A 21,531-nucleotide genomic window follows, 5' to 3' on the forward strand; every position below is an offset into this window, starting at 1 on the left:
TGTCTAACAATCAATTATAATTGACATCTTATCCGACTGTAAAAATTATGAAAAAAACTGTATATGTATTTTATTTGATAGTTTGATTAATCTTTTTTTAATTTGTTTTCGATTTAGAATTTTTGATTTATAAGATAATAAAACAGTAAAAATATTGATTATTCGTTTAAACTAGATATATTAATGATTCGAAAGAACAAACAACAAACAATAATAAAATAAAAGATTTGATCACAGAAGTTTTGATCAAAAAAAATAAAAGATTTGATCACAGAAGTTTTGATCAAAAAAAATAATTATAGAATTTTAATAAAAAAATATTATTAATATAATTCATTATAATCAAAAAAAATACTTTATCAATGGTTCACTTAACATTTGAGTGATGATTCGTTTAAATGTAATAAAAGAAAACTTCTTTTTATAATCTTTTCAAACATGATAAAACATTGATTTAATCTCGAAATTCTTAACTGATAAATGTTGAAATAAATAAAAACAAAAAACATATAAGACACAAAAAGTTCTATCAAAAAATTCTGTAGTTTTGTAAAATTTATTTCATTAAATTGATGACCTTTTTCAATCAAATTAAATTAATGATTTTTTAATCTTTCTTTGTGTTTCGGCAAAGAAAATAACATTTTATTATTTTTTAAAGAAAATAATCTTTTTTAGATTTTTTAAATATTGAATGGCCTTTTGGCCTTTGAAGAAATGTATAAAAATAAAATCAAAAAATAAAAAAAAAATAAAAAATTGTCAATCTCTGTTAGAATCTTGTCATTCGTAAAAATCTGTGAAATAAAAAAAAATGACATAATAATATTCTGAGAACCCAGATTAATTGGATATGATAGATTTATTATAATAAAAAATAATTCATTGAAAATGACATAGATATTGAAAAATGAAAATAAAAGATTTTCAAAAAATATAATATTGAATAAACAAATAAAAAAAACGCGTCACAAAACACAATTTAAAATGATATATCATATACACATTAAAATAACATTTATAACTTGAATATCTAATAATCACACGGATGCCAGTCCAGAAAACCAAAAACATTAAAAATTAAAAATAATATATGATAAATAAGATATTTTAATATAAAAAATAGATATAAATTATAATACTATTGTTACACATTATTAATTTAATATCTACAACAATGATAATACTAGAAATCCAAACTTAATACTGATAACGCAAAACAAGATATATACTTATTATATATTTCTATTTTGTATCTTAAAATAATAGCAATCATTTAAAAAAAATCACATTTATATTAGCCGCATTATAGATAATGTCTTTTTTTCAAACAGATTAAAATAGAAAACAATCTTCTTTATTTATTATATTTTTTTCAAAATTAAAAAAAGTTGCTGATATGGATTTCTAAAAGATCGATTAAAATAATTAAATTAACTGTGATTAATTGTTATCTATCTTTAATTGAGTTAGGTCCGAATAAATAAAATGCATGTTACTTGGCACCAAAAACGGTTAATCCGGTTAACCGTCGCGTTTTTTTTTATACCTTGGGCAGATAAAGATGAACCCTCTAATCTAACCGTTAACCGGCAGTCAGGTTATGGATGAGGCCTGTAACCTGACCTACCCTCCCCTTTGCCCACTCTAATACGGACTTGATTTTCTAGCCAGACTGATGGCTTTCTCTTTCCGTTTTAGTGCTCATCCCTCGCCGCTTTTTACTCACTGAATAGATTTGAACACATTCTGAGCACGTTCTGAGCAATCTAAAACGATCATTAAATATGAGATAAACGAAAAATTGAATGTTTTGAATAAATAATCTCAATAAATTATATTTTAACTAACAATTTTTTCTTTGTTCGTTGTTTCATTTCAAATTTATTTTTGTTTGTCACAAATCTCAAAAGATCCAACATAATATCTGTTTTTGAATTATATTAAAAAAAATTAGATTAGATAATCTTTGCATTGTTTTTTTTTTTGTTTTTACATTTCGTTAATGATTATTTAAAATGTTTTTATAAGTTTATTATGTAATGAAAAAGATATTGTATTGTTTTGATTTTTTTTATAAAATCTTTATGATGACAATTGGACAGATGATTTTGTTTATTCCATGACAAGATTATTTGGTTGATCATTTACATGAGCCCGCGCGAATGCGCGGGCCTAAATGCTTGTAGGTACATATACTTGATTTTCTAGACAGCTCAAAAGCTTTCTCCTTTTATTTCAATACTTATCCCTCGCCGCTTTTCACTCACTAAGTAGACCTGAGCATATTCTGAGCAATCTAAAACGATTACCGAGCACAGGGTAAGCAGAAAACTAAATGCTCTAAATAAATAATCTTGATAATTTATATCTTAACTAGCAGTTTTTTTCTTATTCATTGCAGTGGTACCATAACCCCGCACATATTCGGACTCCAACAATAATTGATGGCCAGTACTAGTAAAACCACTAGATCATACGTAGTCCTAGGGCAGATCTCAGCCTCCTCACTTCCTCCCCAAGGCTTATTTCAGACTCCAATCAGCCCGTCAATCCATCCAGTTTCTATCAAACTTTACCTGGACTGAAAATGAACCCCCTTACACCACAGGGTGATTTAGATGCTGGAAGTCGGAATCCCAAGCCAGTCCGCCGTCACGCCTGTGATCGGTGTCGCAGTCAGAAGCTCCGCTGTGATCGGACGACACACACCGATCCGTCGATCGCGTGCGATCGCTGCGCTCGAAATAACCTGACTTGTGTTATCGGCGCTACCATGCCTATGGGTCGACCACGTTCTCTGAACCATAAACCTCGTTATCGCCGCACGTCGAGTAAGAAGTCCGATGAAATGCGATCTAACGAGACCAGAGCGGACTCTTCCGACCTGCCCTCCTGTCCGCCCGACCTCGCCATGGCCGGAATGGATGCGATAAATGAGCTGCCAGATCCGAACTTCGACCACGGAACTATGGCCTATGATCTTAATTTCCCAAATATGAATGTATTCGACACAATTGATTTCGCCGATCTGGCCACAAATTTACAGCCCGACGTAGTTGGCTCGACCGACTTCCCAACCGTTAGCCCTAAGGAGCAGAATATCGAGCGCATGTGGAAGCTCCATAGCACACTCCTTCAACACGTATATCACATCGAAAGTCAGGCGGCCTTCACTAATGACTTCTCACCCGACACGCACTCTCTCGGCTCGCGCCTGTCCGACATTACAAACACGCAGAGTGACCATCCAATGCACCAGATGATGCGCTGCTCACAAACCTTCCTCGAAATTATCCAATCCTTCGTCACCTCCCATCGCGAATGCGTCTGCAGCATTCCAACCAGAGACCAAGCCGCCACTGACTGGTCCCGGGATTCGGACGATGCGGGCGACAAGGACGACGAGGACGAGCTCATATATCATAGCAACTATCGCCCGTCTTCAGCCTCAACTCACGACACCTCATCCTGGTTTACCCTACCAACCCTAGATAACCCGGTAACCACATCCCCTGCCAGATTCAGTACAGGCCGCAATCGAGCCTGGCCTGGAGGACGCCCGGAAAAGAGCAGCAACAGCCAACCCGACAAAAAACTTCAAAGATCACACCCAGCTCTCCCACCCGAGTGCCAGACTCAATTCCCCATCTGTCTGACCCTCACAACCTGCCACGTGCTTTTCATCCGTCTGCACCGCAGCGTTCTCACCGACCTACACGCCACCATTCGGTCCTTAGTCGCACAATACACGCCCGTCGGCGATCTAACAGGCCCACTCGCCGTGCTGGACAATTTATCGGGCTCAGCCCCCTTTAACGTGCACTTAGACGGGCCGACGCTGAAACTCGACGGTGTGCAGCAGATTAGAACGCTTCTGCAGCTGAGCTGCGATCTGCTTGAGCGCATCGACCGCGGCGTCGAGATTCTGTTGACAGGCGCAGGGCATCTCCTGTCCGCTCCCGGGACCTATATGTCTATTCTAGAGGCCCTGGCGCAGCAGGAGGCCCGCAGTGGGCGCGGACCTGCCATGCCGGACGGGATGGGTTCGATTGGGGGGCGGGCGGCTCGGTTGGCGCCGTCGCGGATGCTGGCCAGGAAGATTCGGAAGTGTATTGATGATACCTGTCTGTAGGGATGATAAGGACGAGGCGAGAGAATTTTTGGGGCTGTAAATGGAAAGAGTAGCCGGTAGGTGGCTCAACGGTAGATGCGTCACCAGGCAGGCTCCTTAGATACCAAGTTAGTTAGGGACCTATCTTGATTCTCTAGAGGCTACGGGTTTAAATCCTGGTACCGGCACAAATTCTACTTCTAGGGTACGGGGAATAATTATGCACGGATAAAAGTATGAGTCAAATATATGTATGCCACGCCACGCAGTACGATATCGCACAGGGGGTGATTGGCTGAGCATGTGCGCATAAATACATCCGTAAAGTTAAATTGAATTGTTTAGCACGTTATAGGGCATATGAGCCCCTTACTATATAGAGTGCTACGAGTGTTCGTCTACCAAAAGTATGCGGTCTAAAACAGTACCTTTACGTTAATTCGTCGCAGGAACTTTTCTGTTATGATGGATTACTATCTCATTTATTTGAAGCTTCACACCAAGCAGCAATTGCTGTAAGCCGGATGGTGAAGTCTGAAGACAGGCTAGAGGCCGATGCCTGGGGCAGCGAGTTCGGTGACATTTTGCACTTGCGTCGGCTTCGGACTCGGAATCAACAGCTCTGCAAAATGTCTCCGAACAGCTCAAAAAGACCGCGGAAATGGCTTTCTCGCCGTCTTTCCTCTGTTTCTCTTTTTACCAAGCGCAAGAGATCGAAATTATTTACCATTGTGCACTCCGACTTGCGGTCCACCGAGCAACATGATGGAAACCAAGAACAGTTCTCCCGAGCCGGCTCATACAGCTGATACACCACCAGCCGAGATCTCGGACGAGCCAAGGTCTACCTTCAAACCTGATATCCGGTTTTGGTTGGTCTTTGCTGCGCTGTGTGTGACTTCCTTGCTGGCTGCTCTCGAAGGAACCGTCACGTCTACTGCTCTTCCTACCATTGTCGCTGAGCTCCGCGTTGGCCAAGATTACCCATGGGTATCTAACGTCTACTTTTTAACTACGTACGTGAAATGTCTTTATTGCGCAAGTTTACTATTGAATACTACAGAAACTAATTCAATTGGCCCTCTATAGAGCATGTTTCCAGCCGCTCTACGGACAACTCTCTAATGTCTTCGGTCGCCGATATCCCATGATCTCGTCCGTCGTCTTCTTTATCGTCGGTAGTGGTATTTGTGGAGGTGCCTCGAGCGCGGCCATGCTTATTATTGGCCGTGGGATTCAAGGCGTTGGAGGAGGTGGAATTCAAATGCTTATCGAACTTATCGTATGCGACCTGGTTCCCTTAGCGCAGCGAGGCGCATATATTGGACTGATGTTTGTCTTCTTTGCTATCGGCACATCACTGGGTCCATTTATTGGCGGTGCTATTGTTAGCAACACTACCTGGCGATGGGTCTTTTACCTTAACCTTCCGATTGGAGGCGCGGGTCTGGTTCTGCTGATCCTCTTCCTACAAGTGAACTATAACCGCGAGATGTCGGTTAAGGAGAAGCTGAAGCGCTTAGATTTCTTCGGAAACTTGCTGCTGATTAGCGCAATCGTGTCTATTCTGATTGCGCTTAGCTGGGGCGGCACTCGTTACCCCTGGTCCTCAGGCCACGTTCTCGCACCTCTACTTATCGGTCTCCTTGGAATTCCAGCATTTATCTTCCTTCAAGGTACTCCGCTTGTTAAAGAGCCGACCACCCCATTGCGACTGTTTAGCAACCGCACTTCCACTATAGCGTTCTTGAACACCTTTATACACGGCCTCGTCAGCTTCTGGATTCTATATATGCTTCCGGTCTACTTTCAGGCTGTCCTACAATCTTCTCCCGAGCGCTCCGGCGTGCAGCTTCTCCCGACCGTGATCTCTATGATTCCTATCGCCGGAGTATCGGGCGCAATTCTCTCTAAGACAGGTAATTATAGAGTACTCCAAATCGTCGGCTTTGCTCTCCTTACTATCGGCCTTGGCACTTTCACAATACTGGGCCCCGGCTCTTCCACCGCAGCGTGGACGTTAACGCAAATGGTCGCTGCGTTCGGCGGTGGAGTGATTATGCCCGTTCTTCTGCCCGCGGTCCAGGCTGGACTCGAGGAGAAAGACGCGGCCACTTCCACGGCTCTCTGGGCCTTTATCCGCAGCTTCGGCATGATTTGGGGTCTCGCGGTACCCGCAGCTATCTTTAACAATCAATTCGATAAGTTTGCCTCGTCGATCAGCGATAGCTCGGTACGTGATTTGTTTTCTGGGGGCAATGCGTATGCCTACGCCTCGGGTGCGACCATCAATGCGCTCCCAGCCCGGGTGCGAGCTGAGACTATCGATGTGTATACGCGTAGTCTGCGGGTGGTGTGGCAGGTGTCCATCGGTTTTACGGGGTTGTCGTTCCTGCTCACCTTCTTGCAGAAGAATATCAAGTTGCGGTCGCATCTGGAGACGGATTACGGGCTGAAAGAGAAGGAGAAGGACGCAAAGGAGGGTTCGGATAGAACTTTGGGGGCTCATGAATCGCGTTCAGGATAGCCGTGTTGTTAGAGGCAGGGACAGATGCTTTTGAACTTGCCTGTTGTTTTTCGTTGGTGCCCTGTAAGCCTGTCAGGAAGGCGAAGTTGGCGAGGAAGGAAGGGTTGGATGGTGCGTCTATAGAGCGAGGACCTTTTCTCAGAATTCTGCTCAGTACTCGCAATTTAGCTAATAGTACTGAGCTAAACGATCGACACTTGACATTTCTGGTTCTGCCTAACCCTGTATAACTTCAATACTCCGTTTAACATCCCACTGCTCATCCAAGAACTGGAACAAACGCTGCTGAAGAAGACGCCACGCACCGACCTTCCCTTGCAGCCCACCATCTCCGGTCTCCTTCGAAATGATCCAACGCCTGCTCGATCCTCAACGTACTAATCTCCGGCGCAGTGTAAATCGTCTGCGCGGCTCCACTAATCATCACCGCACACTTCACCTGACGAAGATAATTCCCCATCACCCTTCAACGAATACCTCTGCATCTCGCGCATCGCCTCGGCCGGCGACTTCTTCCCAAAAGTCCACATAACGTGAGTCAGCTCCCACTTGAGCTGGAAATTCCACTGTGACAACGCCCACCACGTCGCATCGAACATCCCATCCGTGATCTAGCCCCAGTACCAGCTCTCTGGGCCATCGTTGGCGATTTGCACGGCTGCGTCGAGGCATTCGGCGAGCTCGGCGCCCCCAAAGGTGATTGTGCCGAGGATTCGCGTGAACTCGAAGTTGAAGAAGGAGGATGGGAAGAATTGATACATGTTGGGTTAGGTTGTTTTGAGAAGATAAGGACATGTATACATATGGTTGTTATAAATTAGTTGGTTCTTATATCGGAGACATTTTCCATCAAGTAGGGCCGGATCGGCGAGTCTCGGACAATGAACAGGGTTTGATATCTTCGTTGCTTATTTACAGTCGTGATCGGGGTCGGAAGTATTTGCATCTCGGAGAACTTGGGCTACTGGTGTGCTCTATATAATGAGGCAGAGATGTGTTCCTGGGTTCTGTTCTAAATGACAAGTGCGGAGGAATGGCCGCCAGAATGTCCGCCGTGGCTCCGACGTACTCGGCAAAGGCCCCGACAGCGAGGTCGACGTTTGTAAGATATTTTGCTAATTGTTGGAATACTGGGTACTAGAAGCAGTAAAGGTGATCAAGAACTTCATGAATTGAAAGTTGATTATTCTGATGATGATCTATCTACATGAAAAGGAGAGCCTCTTTATATGCAATACAGTGGTGAAATCAATGGAATCTTCCACTTTCACCATACCGGAGCTTCACGGCTCGAATGCAGGATCTCGTGGTCAGGAAGACAGAAATCTCCATTTTTCATGCAGTTACCGGAATCTTCCACACATCCCCTCGAGATGCAGCTATTCAGAGCTTTGAACACCGTTGTTTATCATCAAGAGGCCTACATGCAGTAGAGATCATTCAACATTCATGGCCTTGACGTGTTGATCAAACTTCATCTTCGGAAGCGGCTTTGTGAATGTGTCAACGATCATTTTTTTCGTAGAGAGATAATGAAGCTTAATATCGCCATTCTGAATCGCGTCACGAGTCCAATGCATGCGAATGTCAATGTGCTTGCTTCGAGCATGCATTTGAACGTTCTTGGCAAGTTTTATTGTTGATTCAGAATCAGTGTAAATGATCATCGGCCTGACTCCTCCAAAGCCCATTGATTCAAGCAAATTAGTAAGCCAGAGAGCTTCTCTGTCTGTTATATTGATTGCTGTATATTCAGTTTCACACGTGGACAAGCTCACGGTCGTTTGAAGCTTTGAGACCCACGAAATGGGCCCTTCACCAAGCGTAAAAACGAAGCCGGTAATGGACCGCCTTGTGTCAAGGTCTCCGCTGAAATCAACATTCACGTAGTTTTTCAAGATCCCTAAACGCTTGAAATTGCGGATTTCTTTATTCTCTTCATTCTCGTCCTCCGAAAGCGCTTAGAATACAACATTTTTATCGATCGTTGAACGGAAATAACGCAACAAATGCGTCAATTCCCTCATATGCGAGTTGTCAAAATTTGACGCAAATCGTATAAGATGATCGACTGAAAATGACATCTCTGGGCGCGTTTGAAACATAATATACATCAATGATTTTAACAGTTTCTGATAGCGTTTCATCAATGTAAAATTAGACTATTCTGAGATTGATTTAGAGAGATGAACGCCTTCATGCATTGGAATGAATGAAGTCTTTTTCGAGTCACGGTCAAAATTGTCAAACACGCACTGCACATATGCAGATTGAATTAACTTGATCTTCCGATTTGGCTGATCTCTTTCTATTTTCATTCCGAGATAATAAGCAGCCTCCTGAAAGTGAGCGCCGTCAAATGCATTATTAATTGCTACACACACCCCCTCGACGATTTCACAAGATCCATTGAGCAATGAATCATTCACATGTAGAATCAAGAAAGTGTCTGCACCATTGATAAAAAGGCATTCATCTGCAGGAGAGGGATAGAGACCTATCTCCACCATTTTGGCACGAAACGTGAGAAACCATGCTCTTGCGGATTGCTTCAAACCGTAAAAAAACAAAAGGAACTGACAGATCTTCTTACTGCCATCTTCAAACCTTTTTGGCTGTTCCACATAGATGATCTCATCGTCAAAGAAATTGCCTTACAAAAACGCGAGCTTAATATCTCCTTGAAGGCAGTCGTAATCGAAGATGGCGATAATCGCGAAGAAAATGCGAACGGTGACAAAACGCGCAGTAAGAGAATATGTTTCCCAAAAGTCGATTTCATATCATTGCATAAAGCCTTTTGCTACCCATCTTGCCTTGAATCGTGAGATATGATTATTGATATCTATTTTGGAATTGTAAACCCAACGCCCGCAAAGTGTTTTTCGGTCATCCGATAAATTGATAAGAAGCCATAATTTGCGTTTGACAAGATTTTTAATCTCCAATTTCATGGCTTCCATCCATTTGTCTTTATGGAGAGATGTTATGACTTCTTCATAAGAAAAGGATTCGATCATTCTATCATAATCACCGCGATATTCGCTGACGAAAAAATGGCTCATAAAAAATATGTGAACGGCCATCTTTCGAAACGACTTTGGCAAACCTTCAACCAAACAATTGATGAAATCATTGATCTCGGGTTCAACAACCATACATTGAAAAAGCTCATCTTCAGAATCGCTATCAGAAGCAATTTCATAAAGATTTCGTTCTAGCGCTTGTACCGGTAAAAGCTTTTTCTATTTGTTGTAATTGTCATCTGAAAATTCATAAATTTCAGGATCTGACCCTTCATTGAATCTGATATTTCTAATATGCTTAAAATCATTTGTTGAAGCTTTCCACACGATGTATTGCTTTCCAAGAGAGTTATAATCGACTAATTTAACCGTGTATGCACATGAATCAATTTTTGTGATTCCTTTTTTAAAACGAATCTCGGATGAAACAGTCACCGCATTTTCACAGTCAATTACTCTGAGACTCTTCACATTCGGCTTCTTAGAATTACGGATTTCATAAAATGTCAAGTCTTTCTCTCTAACAGGCGAGATATTGCAAAGAAAAACCATTGTTTTCATTATCTCTGCCCATAGCTCTCGAAACAGGCCGCTATCAATTAACACGGCACGGATCTTTGTGAAAATGGTCTTTGAAAGTCTTTCAATAAAGCCGTTTTGACTGTGAACGTAAGGTACAGCGAATTCCCATAGAATATTTCGCTTCCTTGTCTATGCTCGAAGATCAGCATTGTCAAATTCTTTGCCGTTGTCGCTATGAAGACGAATAATTGAGAATTTCGCATAATTTTCTTCATCAACGTAGGCCTGAATCGCCATACAACATTGATCTTTCGTCTTGAGAAACATGACCGTGCAATATTTAATGTACTAATCAAAGAATAAGAGCCAATATTTCACACCGTTGTTGAAGGCAGGCGGCATATCAAAATGGCCACTCTCTAAATCAACGAAAACACGATCACTTCGCGCCTTTGCAGAAATCATGACTTTCTGTTCATTTCGGATTGTTGCTACAGCCTTCAAGCAGAGATCACACGCGTGTTTAGATATAGAAAGGCCCTCAATGTTGAGTTTTTTAACCATTCGTGAAAGACGTCTAACATTAGCCATAGAAAGATGCGCGAATCGCCTATGCCAAGTGCGTAAATTGACCCGTTCCTTCTTCATATTTCTTGCCTTCGAAATCGTGTAATAATAAATCGTACAGCGCTAACAACATGTTTTGATGACTTCATGATCATTTCGAAATGTTTTCTATGTCGTATTCTAAACTGTTTCTTCATCACTATCAACAAGCAATTCGCAATCGCTTAAAGCGAGATTTTCAAAGATTTGAAGTGTGTCATTCTTGACAATTCTCATGATATAGATGTTATTTTGAATGTCTTTATATCTCACAATGACTTTATTTTCTATTCTCATGATCACAACTTCTTCTGACAGAAGATTGACATCGAAACTTTTTCGATTCAATTTGATCGTTTCAATGAAATTGATCTTTATCTCTGACAAATAGAGAATATCAATGAAAATGAGTTTTCTCACACAATCCAAATGTTTCAGAATCATTTTCACGTCACCTGACAGCATCGAATAAGTAATCTAACCGATGACAATGCGAATCGCTCTATGCAACTGTTTCACAGTTCTAGAAATGAAATAATTCATTTTGCCAGTGAAATGATAGATTGAACCAGAATTGATGATTCAATCATCGTGTTAAAAAAGATGAACTTTCTCGAAATCAAAATCGATCGATTCATTAACTGATTGAACAGTGCAAATGATATCTTCGAGACATTTGGAAGATTCTTCTTTTTTTTCATTCTTCTTTCTTTTCCAGTTTTTTGACTTTTTTTTAGAATGTTTGATCCAACAATAATCAATTGTATGATCATGTCTCTCGCATTTTGTACAGAAACAATCGGGATACCGAAAACCTTGATTTTGACTTTTTTATGACTCCTTTTTCGAATCTTTTGAATTTTTTGAATCCTTGTTCTTCTTCTCGTTCGCTTTCGCTTTTTGCGCCTTTATAAGATTCGCAGCTTCATTGTTATATTTCATGCAAAATTCTTCCTCGAATAAGGCGTCAGAGAGATCCTCGAAGATGATCTTATTGCAGTCGTATTTGGAATGAAAATAAAAGATCAAAAAGATATTTCATTTTTTTTCAAGTCCCATGAATACAAACTGAGCCTTCATGGAATCATTCAGCTTCAAATCCATACTCAAATTTCTTGCAAATTGCTCAAATGCAATCTTCAATCTCCCAAAATAATCCATTATATCTTTACAATCGTCAAACTTAGTGGTGGCAGCTTGCCGAAGGTTTTGAAAAGACTGTACATTAAAGATAGTATCGTATTTCTTTTTGAACGCAGCAATAAGCTCTGCCGCGTTTGTATAACCTTGATACATTTGTTTAATCTCTTTAGAAACCGTTTTGAAGATGACGCCGATGGTTTTGGAATTCTTCTCGTCCCATTGATATTGCATCACTTCGAACTGTTTGAGTTTTTCGACTGTTGCAACTTCTTCTCTTTTAGAAAGAGACATCTCGGGTCTCTTTTTCTCACCTGAAGCGACAAAATAGACTTCGCGATAGCGAACTTCTGTGTTAAGCGCTGCGGCCCATGCATGAAAGGAATCAGGCCCTCTCAATAGAGATCCTGAATATTTTTTTGAAGACCCCATATCGATGATGATGTCCTCTATTCTAGAATCAAAACTATAACCTCTAAGATATCTTATCCTGCCAAAGATATGGCTTCCGGATATATCTGCTTCTTGTCGATAAATTAATCGAATAGCACACTAAAGCGTTGCCGGGCTCATAACCTGTTGGAATACTGGGTACTAGAAGCAGTAAAGGTGATCAAGAACTTCATGAATTGAAAATTGATTATTCTGATGATGATCTATCTACATGAAAAGGAGAGCCTCTTTATATGCAATACAGTGATGAAATCAATGGAATCCTCCACTTTCACCATACCGGAGCTTCACGGCTCGAATGCAGGATCTCGTGGTCAGGAAGACGGAAATCTCCATTTTTCATGCAGTTACCGGAATCTTCCACACTAATTATACGAAATAGGATCTTACTATAAGCAAAGTAAGTATATATTCACAATACAGAAGATTAACTTTTTAAGATATATTATTATATTTAGTAGATTTAAGATAGATTTTTGCGAGTAGTTACTATTTAGAAATAGCTGATATTAGAGATTATTTGCAATATTCTAGCCTTTCTAAAATTCATAAATTAATATTACAGATTTTTTTATACTTATACAAGAATAATAGCCCTCGCAGTAACCCCCCTCACCTAGAACGTCTACACAAATGACTCCAGCGGTCGCGCACAAGCTGAACCGAAAGGGAATCAAAACCGATGCCCATTTCGAGTCTTCCGATATCAGTAGTCCGTGCAACTTGTACTTTGACTTTGACTTTCCAAGATCTGTCGAAGCGTGGAGTACTGACTCCGTCTACATAGCTGAATCAACAGCCGTTCCCCCGCCCTCCATCTCATCACATCCCCTTACATGGTTTCGTCGGTCTCAGTCCTACTACGAAGTACTCACCAGATATTTTCGCCCTTACCTATGTGTATTCGCCGTTGACCTCAGGAATTCGCCCAGGGTAGTTGGGAAACAGGACTGTCGGGGAAGACGGGATCCGAACCGCTAAATAGCCGACATTTTGCCGGATCCTGGAGACCCCATACCTAATGCCAATGCGCGTGTGGAGTACACCTACGGTAGTACCGTCCATTGGCATTCATCCAACTTGTGAGAAGAGATACTGCCATCATGCACACACGAAGACCAGACATTGGGGCTCAAGAATATACCGTATATCAAGTTACACAATCGGGCAACCTAACTATAACTACCTGTTCCTTCTGCTCCTGTAATTCCCCACTAACCTCGATAAGGCAAATAAGCCAGCAGGTCGATCGATCAATGCAACCTTACAATGCAAGTAAACCAAACCAGAACACACATACACCCACCGAGGACCGGGAGGATTGGGATTGTTTAGACCTGCCGCTGCAAGCGAGAGCGCAAGCCAAGACTGTTTCTGTTTCGCTTGGACCTCCCCCATATTTCTTTTTCTAACCCTCACGTTCTGCATCCCACTTTTTACCCCTCCACTACTCCATACTACCCTACTCTGGTCTCTTAGCTACCAGCTAACTAGCTACTCCGTAGTAAGCTAGTTGGACGGGATATGATATGATGAATGCTTACGGAGCATGAGAGAGAGAGTCGGTGTGCCGTAGATTGGTAGAGGTGGTGTGAACGGAGTATGTCTCACCGTCTCCGGTCTCACGCGATGCCCATTTTACATTTTAGTGCCCGGTCTCTTTCCCGTTCGGTGCGGGGCGCAAGAAGAAGTATATATGCCTTTTCATCCTTTTTCTTTCCGCTCGGTTTTCTTTGAGTCCGTCTCTGTAGATTGGGATTAGACACTTCTCTCGCCCTCTCGCCTTCTCCGTCTTTCGTTCTCGCGACGGAGTGAAGTTTTGGTTTTTTTCTTTTCTTTTGTAGTTTATAATATACTTACGACTTATATTATATTTATATTATATTATACTGTCGATACTGAGTTGTCGATCTGTATCAGATCAAAGACTACTTATTACTCTACTCGATTATGACCAGGGACGTCAACTATGGGACGATTTCGCAAGACGCGGAGTCTCCCGCGATAGCAGCAAAGCCAGACGAGGAAGAGGATGTGGAGGAAGATGGAAGGTTCTTCGATCAGAAAGAAGCAAGCCAGGTGCTGGGGAAGATCATTAGCACGAATTTCGCGGTTTTGTTGGCTGGTTTGAATGGTACGCCCCCCGCCGGCCTTCTCTCTTCGACATTCTTCATTCTATACCTAGATGCAACATCCTGACTGTCAAGCAGATGCTGCCACCGGCGTCCTAATCCCCTACATGCAACCAACCTACAATATCGACCTCCTAACCGTCTCCTTCGTCTACCTCGTAAACTTCACCGGCTGGGTAACCGCCTGCTTCGCAAACATCCACATCTGCGCGCGCATCGGCACCGGCGGGACCCTCGTCCTGGGCGCAGCGATCCAATGTCTCGGCTACGCGCTGATGTGGTGGCATCCTCCCGTCCCGGTGTTTATGAGCGCCTTCTTCCTCACCGGCATGGGAGTCGCGTTTCAAGACGCCCAAGCCAACGCATTCACCATTACCGTCAAGAACGCGCACCGATGGCTCGGCATCCTCCATGCCGTGTATGGTGGGGGCACAATCATTGCGCCGTTGATCGCGAGTACGATTGCGTCGCGGACCCCCGAGTGGCATCATTATTATCTCGTGACGATGGCGTTGGGGGTCGTGAATGTGGTGTTGTTGGTGGGGACTTTCTGGAAGGGGCTGTTTAGGCCGAATGTTGCGTCGGCGAAGGATACCGCTGATGGGGAGTTCCGCGCTGTGGTGCGCAGTAAGGCGGTTTGGATTCTGAATGGGTTTTTCTTTTTGTATGCGGGTGCGGAGGTGGCGTCTGGGGGTAGGTTTTCTTTTCCCCCTTTCCCCTGTCTTTGCTTTGGTTTGATGGTGGATGTGAGGCTAACTCTGGTGATAGGCTGGCTGGTGCAGTTCCTCGTGACGGTTCGACATGGCGATTTGGAGAAAATGGGCTACGTTGCCTCCGGCTTTTGGTCCGGGTTTACGATCGGTCGAGTGGTTCTGGCAGACATCACGCACAAGTTCGGAGAACGGCGGATGGTGTTCATCTACACCGTGCTGGCATTGATCATGCAACTGCTGTTCTGGCTGATTCCCAGTATCCCGGTGAACGCGGTTACGATTTGCTTGTTAGGTATGTTATCGGAACAGTTGACGTTTACCGAAGGATCAAGATCCGTCTAACGGAATGCTGTGTGACAAAATAGGTTTCTTCATTGGTCCGTTCTACCCGGTCGGATTATATGTTCTCACGGAAGTTCTTCCGCAGGAACTTCATATCGGAGCAATCGGTTCGTGAATCTAGCTCAAAAACTGACTGCGTCTGGCTAATCGTATTTCAGGTTTCACCGCCAGCTTGGGCCAAGCCGGCGCTGCTGCGTTCCCGTTCATGACGGGTGCCATCGCCTCCCAGGCTGGCGTGCAGGTGTTGCAACCCATCATGGTGGGTTTGTTGATTGGAATCGGCTTGCTCTGGGCAATAGTTCCCAAGAAGAGACCGATCTCGCTGGAATAAGAGACTCTGGTCTCTACGGGCCATGTGCCGTCCTATGCTAGAGGTGTGATGTTAGCATACTACCATCACAGGAAGAATGACTAGATTCGGTGGAAGAAGGCCCAATTCAGAGAGAAGATTTCAGTCGTCATAGCCTTACACATTCACGTGGAATGGTATGGCGCTCCGACTAAGGATGACTGATACGAAAAGTTTCATCACAAGGGCTGATAGAGATATGACAAGACTTACCATAAGACAAATATACCGAGGCATCGCCTTCTCAGTAGTCAATCCATGGTCTACTCCTACTAGACCAACAAGGTGTCTGTGATGAATGCAGGGCACCACATTCTCGAAGTCCGTTGAAAGACACCCATCCAATCCTCAGTCATCGTACGAGATGATTCTCCGCCCTGCAAACTGAGACGCATATCCCGGCCGGGCCCGTTTCGGCGCATTCGCAACAGGAGCATCCTCACCGTAGTCTAGCACGGAATCCGCAGCCTCGCGGCCATCAGCGCGCTCAGTATGATCCGTAGGCTCTTTCATGCCCGCGTCAGAGGCCGCCAACTTGTGCGATTCGGTCGCCTTCTTGGCCTCCTCTTCTGCTTTCGCTTCCTCCCTTGCCGCCTCAAGAGCCTCCTCGCGTAGCTGCTTCTCCCGAAGAAGCGTATGAATCTCGCTATGTCTGAAGATCTCGATCTGCTCGTCCGTCAAAGTCCGCTTGACCCCGTCGGGATAGTATCCGAGATCGTCTTCGTCGTAGTCATTGTTGTCGTCCACGATTTCATCGTACTCGTACTGGTACTGAGTCGTCGGGATTTGGGCGCTGCCAGGGAAATGCTTTGCCTGGAACGTCTGAAGGTCTTCCTAGCGAGGCGAAAATGTTAGGATGCTGAGTGGAAGATGAGTTAGTGGGTTAGCTGAAGGGCTTTGACTCACTATTGTCACATTCGGGATTTGAAGATCAGGCATGTTGAGAAGACGCCTGACAAGAGAGGATTCTTGTTCTTGCGGGAGGTGCCCTGAGAAACCCGAGGAGGCTCTTGTTTGTGGTGAAAAGCGCGTGATGGTCGGGTTAGCGCGACAGGGGTGGGTATGGTAAGATTACCAGGGCAATACAGCCCGTAACGGCTTCTAGGCACAATAATTGAACCTTGATAAGATCCTGCAAAGTAAGGGATTTAAAGGAGAGGTTCTTTATTTTCTAGAGAGGGATATGTTTTTACTTTTTACAGGTGATATTATTGTACAATCCTATGACTATTTGCGTCAAAGTGATATTATACGATATAGAGGTACAGTACAATATGAAAATCCAAAATTACAACGTTCTATCTGGTATCATGTCATGTGCTCATCCTCGCTGGCCGAAGATTCCAGTCGACAATGGGATGCTGGTGATTTGATTCCCGAGCTTCGCTTTCACGCAATCGAAAGGAATCCGAAGACCGGCCATTCGTCGAAGATCTATCTGTGCGATCCGGTCGTGGTCTTCGGAAGAGGGACCAGTCAGACTCCACGCCAGCGAGATGTGGAAACACTCAGAATAGTCGCCCATCTGAGACTGCGCTGCCCCTTTATGCGTAGACTTCCGGGGTCCTCTAGACTCCCGATCGGTGCCCGGTCCAGACGGAGGCTCGTATAGCGGGGGCTGGCCGTATCGAGCCAGACAGCGATTCGAGATCCCCAGGAGACGATTGAGACCGTTGTGTTCCGGCTTTCTCACGCGCAAGACATAGAACCAGCGCGTCTGCTCGTAATTGGAGACGCAATGAAGGCTGTCGGCGACGACGTCAAACCTGAGGCTGAATGAGATTGCTATGTCCTGTCATATGAAAGTGCTGCGCCACTCACGCTGATATGTGGGAGTCCTGGAGAGCGGTAGTGAACGTCTCCAGGAATGGCTGCTTCTGCTCCGTTCGCAGTACGACTGGTCGTGACAGGCTGATATGGAGCGGGAGTTGGGCCCCGAGATCACTGTGCAATAGACTGTGGAGGTCTATATTGCTTTTTCCTAGCCTGTCTTCGCACTGGCGGAGGATGTCACTGAGAACGGCGAGTTCATCTTTGGAAGGGAACCCTGTTCCGAGTCAGCGAGAGAAATACCAGGAGGAATTGACGGTAAACACTATACATTCGAGGTAAAGATGCGTGGGCCAGTTCCCTTCGATATGAGGGATCACTCGCTTCCGACCTCCATGGAGACTGGGGTCATCTTTTACGCTGACACGAGTACTTGAGGCGTAGAGATCGTGGAATGTCTTGGGCAGTGGGGGAAGAGACGAGGCAGGTGTGGGCGCCGGACAAATTTTCTTGATAGGTCTAGGAGGAGACTCCTCTTCTGATTCGGAATCCGAGTATTGCACCAGAGCCATCGGTCCGCCCGGTTAGTTGACTGATTAACGGGGACTACAATGAAACAGGAGGAAGCCACCGCGGTATTCTTACGGTCGCGCCAAGCAGCCGCGGAGTTGATGATTCCGACTTGTCCCACGCCGAAAATAGCGTCCTTCGCATCGGAGATTTACAGGTCGGATGGAACTCTCGTATTGATCTGGAAATTCAATAATTCGGACGCCGATTTCGAGCAATATTGACAGCCATGGATTCCCCACTCTGGCGTATTCCGACGCTCACGCTTTCGACCTTGCGTCCACCATTGTGGAGTGCATACCGGATCTCATAGAGGTGGCACATGCACAAGCGAGTATTGTGTACTAGTCTGCAGCCAAATCAATGTGGTTTGGAATGCATACGAAGGTCAAAGCAGCTCCCCATGAACCAAACCCAATGGAACAAGTTACCAATCGAACTTGCCCAAGAGTCTCTGGTCGATTACATTCTGTTCCTTCATCTCCGAGGGTGGGGTTCTCGGATGACATCACATTGGAGAGAACTCGTGGCGGGCAGCGAAGATCGCAGAGATTTTGTGTTGGATGTTGATCCATGACGTTCGTGGTGGGTGCTGGACCTCTAGACTTCTAGTCCGTACTAAGAAAAAAGTGGACACGGCAACGGTTCTTGGGAAAAGCGTGGGAATTTGGGAAGAGCGCCGAGTCTTGTACTAATCTGACTAGGAGAAAAACGCCATCAACGCTACGACCATACTAAGCGTTAAGCTTAAATCAAGGGGTGACTGGTGGACGCTTTGGGTTGAGGGTCTTCAATAATCGGTCCTGGAAGAACAGAATGGACATAAAGAGGAACGATGCGTAGAATGGTTCCTCTGAAGGAAGCACACGTTGAGGTCACGAGGTGTAGACACTAGACTGTCCTGTGCTCTCCGTAGGGTACATCCGATGAACTCAGGTTAGCCACTGTGGACCCTGTCAGCAGGGTGCATGTTGTCTATCGGATGACTCGGACTCGACTACTGTTGTACACAGTGTAGTCAAGTTCTTCCAGGAACACCGCGGATGGTGGCACAGAGGACAGGACAGAGATTGTCACTCTCATCATCATCGAGGACGAGGTCAATGCAACCGAACGGGTCTAGTCTTCTCGCAGACCCTGACACTAAGCCCAAGTGGGCCTTAGGGCCTTATCGATAAGGCCGGCAACGAGTGGAAAACCCGTGAGAATCCCGTCGTACGCAAGTCGTCACGTCACTCTCGCCCTCGGCAGTGAACGTCACTTGCACCTTGTAGTAGTCATACTTCCTCTTTATATTCTTCTTCTCTTCCTCATCTATCCTCTTAAACTACTTTTGTCTTCCAACTCTGCCAAAATCTACCCATTTGACCCAACATCTGCACCATTTCAACCGTGCACTTTTATACTTCTTGACTGGCCCCACTTCTCTTCGTGGAATTTACGCGCATTCTCACTAGCGCTCCGGTACTATTAACTGCCTACATACATTTATTGTATTGTCTTTCACGGTCTTTTCAGGCCCAGAGAGTACCGGTCTTCTCGATTCTGCTCACCGTCAAGTTCCCCTCGGCCATGGCCTCCACCGAAGTTTTGCATATGACTTCGCCTCTCTCCCCTCTTCCTCGCTACTCTTCTTCTCCACGCCTGGACATGAACCGTCGGAGTCATAATCCTTACCATCGCTTCCTCTCTCCTTCTCCTTCTCGTCCCTCGCTCCGACATCAAAGATCGTCCTCCGTCCCGTCCGTCTACTACAACGGGATGCTCGAACATTTTCCCATGGAGCAGCCGAGGAGGCGAGAGTATCCGACATATCACCATAGCCACCATCACCATCACCACCAACAACCTCGTCGGCAACACACGATACGCTCAGGACGACGTCAGACCCGATTCCCGCGTGACTCACTCCTCGTCAATCCTGATATCATCGACCGTCTAGATGACGCGGGTATTTATCAATACCACCACGAAGGTCCCTACGACGCTGTCTACCCGGAAAGAAATCACGACACCAAAGTGAGTCCCGTCGAAGCGCTTCAGACGTCAAACGCAGAGGCTCTCAAAGCCACCCCGTCCGACAAAATCCGCGACTGTCTCGATAGCCACCGTCCGCTAGATGGAGTGGCTTATTTCCCTCCCGGACACACCGACAGGGAAGGCCAAACCTATGAATACGAGGAGGGACCCAACATGATGAACGACTATGGAAATTTTATGCGCTGTCCCGGATTGGTACGTGTCTATCACATTTCTGGCTCGGGTTGGTCTCAGTCGCTAACGTTTGCTTTCAATAGAAATTTACCGATGAGGATTTCAAAAACGATCCATTCTACAACAAACCTCTTCCCAAGCCATTTGCCTCGATCCGAAAGGTCTTGAACTTCCGCCGCCGACGGGGCACGACCTGATATGGCATACGAAAACATAAATTACGCTAGAATTAACCAGACGGTGACTCTACAATCGACGCTATAGAGTGATGATTTACTGCTGGAGTTTCTTTTTCGGATTCCAAGACAACTTCATTTCACTTCTGACATGTACATTTTTTGGTCCCAAACGGGACATACTATATTTATCTGCGATCTTCGTCATCTTCCCGGTAGCCTAATACGGCAGCCACGGTGTGAAAGAGCGGTTTCTCGGTTTAGCTTGGAGTTGGTCGGACTTGCTCTGTTCGGATTGATCTAATGGATGGCCCCATCTTCTCGACGGGCCCGGAGTTCTCTTTCACTTTCTTCTTCTTCTTTCTTCTCTCCAGACAGAGGTTTTTTTCCATCATTTTTTCCCTGTCCGCCTGTTCTTTTAATGTATCCTCGGCTGGGGAATTCGTTGCACTCATGTATTGTCTCATGTATCGCCGAAAAATGGCACATCCAAGCATCCTCACCGTCTTCGAGGTTGCGAAAGGTCTCCATTCTGTCTGTTTTCTTCGCCGTTGCCCTTCATGTATCCTCGCTACTCCCGAGATGATTTTTTGTGTTGCCTGGCAATGGCCTGTTTGTATCCCCTCGCACAGTCATTTGAGGAAGAGAATGGTTGATCCATCTATAAATTCAGAGAAAATGACAAAGATCATTTCACACCAAACATTGACCTCCATTGTAGTCTGCTTCATCGTAGTTGAACATATCTAACGATGGTCTTTCTCTACTTTTGCGACACCTAGGTCTAGTCAAAGATACGGCCTGGTCTTTTTGAACAGCCAAACACCGCCCTCCGAGTCGCTAACTCATCTCATCCATGGAAACAGACGCGTCGCTA

At 44.7% G+C, this 21,531-nt stretch overlaps 6 protein-coding genes across 6 annotated transcripts; 4 read left to right on the plus strand and 2 right to left on the minus strand.

The window, feature by feature from the left end:
- Positions 1-2,590: 2,590 nt before the first annotated feature.
- LDX57_007636 (Zn(II)2Cys6 transcription factor domain-containing protein) lies at positions 2,591-4,135 on the plus strand (the record flags this gene model as incomplete). The annotated part of the gene is made up of 1 exon (XM_046089352.1): positions 2,591-4,135. One exon carries the CDS (start codon positions 2,591-2,593, stop codon positions 4,133-4,135), a length of 1,545 nt encoding a protein of 514 aa, XP_045945322.1.
- A 336-nt stretch (positions 4,136-4,471) lies between these two features.
- On the plus strand, positions 4,472-6,912 carry LDX57_007637 (uncharacterized protein). The gene is made up of 2 exons (XM_046089353.1): positions 4,472-5,130; positions 5,204-6,912. The coding sequence occupies exons 1-2, from the start codon at positions 4,670-4,672 to the stop codon at positions 6,639-6,641; spliced, it is 1,899 nt and encodes a 632-aa protein (XP_045945323.1). The 5' UTR covers positions 4,472-4,669; the 3' UTR covers positions 6,642-6,912.
- Positions 6,913-14,338: 7,426 nt separating this feature from the next.
- Positions 14,339-15,906, plus strand: LDX57_007638 (putative MFS transporter; the record flags this gene model as incomplete). The annotated part of the gene is made up of 5 exons (XM_046089354.1): positions 14,339-14,522; positions 14,599-15,213; positions 15,289-15,525; positions 15,599-15,682; positions 15,734-15,906. 5 exons carry the CDS (start codon positions 14,339-14,341, stop codon positions 15,904-15,906), a joined length of 1,293 nt encoding a protein of 430 aa, XP_045945324.1.
- A 366-nt stretch (positions 15,907-16,272) lies between these two features.
- On the minus strand, positions 16,273-16,863 carry LDX57_007639 (uncharacterized protein; the record flags this gene model as incomplete). Its single annotated transcript, XM_046089355.1, has 2 exons — positions 16,273-16,758; positions 16,831-16,863. The coding sequence occupies 2 exons, from the start codon at positions 16,861-16,863 to the stop codon at positions 16,273-16,275; spliced, it is 519 nt and encodes a 172-aa protein (XP_045945325.1).
- Positions 16,864-17,245: 382 nt separating this feature from the next.
- Positions 17,246-18,266, minus strand: USB1 (HVSL domain-containing protein; the record flags this gene model as incomplete). The annotated part of the gene is made up of 3 exons (XM_046089356.1): positions 17,246-17,690; positions 17,746-17,971; positions 18,026-18,266. The coding sequence occupies 3 exons, from the start codon at positions 18,264-18,266 to the stop codon at positions 17,246-17,248; spliced, it is 912 nt and encodes a 303-aa protein (XP_045945326.1).
- Positions 18,267-19,836: 1,570 nt separating this feature from the next.
- Positions 19,837-20,675, plus strand: LDX57_007641 (uncharacterized protein; the record flags this gene model as incomplete). Its single annotated transcript, XM_046089357.1, has 2 exons — positions 19,837-20,499; positions 20,562-20,675. The coding sequence occupies 2 exons, from the start codon at positions 19,837-19,839 to the stop codon at positions 20,673-20,675; spliced, it is 777 nt and encodes a 258-aa protein (XP_045945327.1).
- Between the last annotated feature and the right edge of the window lie 856 nt (positions 20,676-21,531).

This window comes from Aspergillus melleus (assembly GCF_016097325.1).
Source record: "Aspergillus melleus strain CBS 546.65 chromosome Unknown contig4, whole genome shotgun sequence".
Taxonomy (NCBI): Eukaryota; Fungi; Ascomycota; class Eurotiomycetes; order Eurotiales; family Aspergillaceae; genus Aspergillus; species Aspergillus melleus.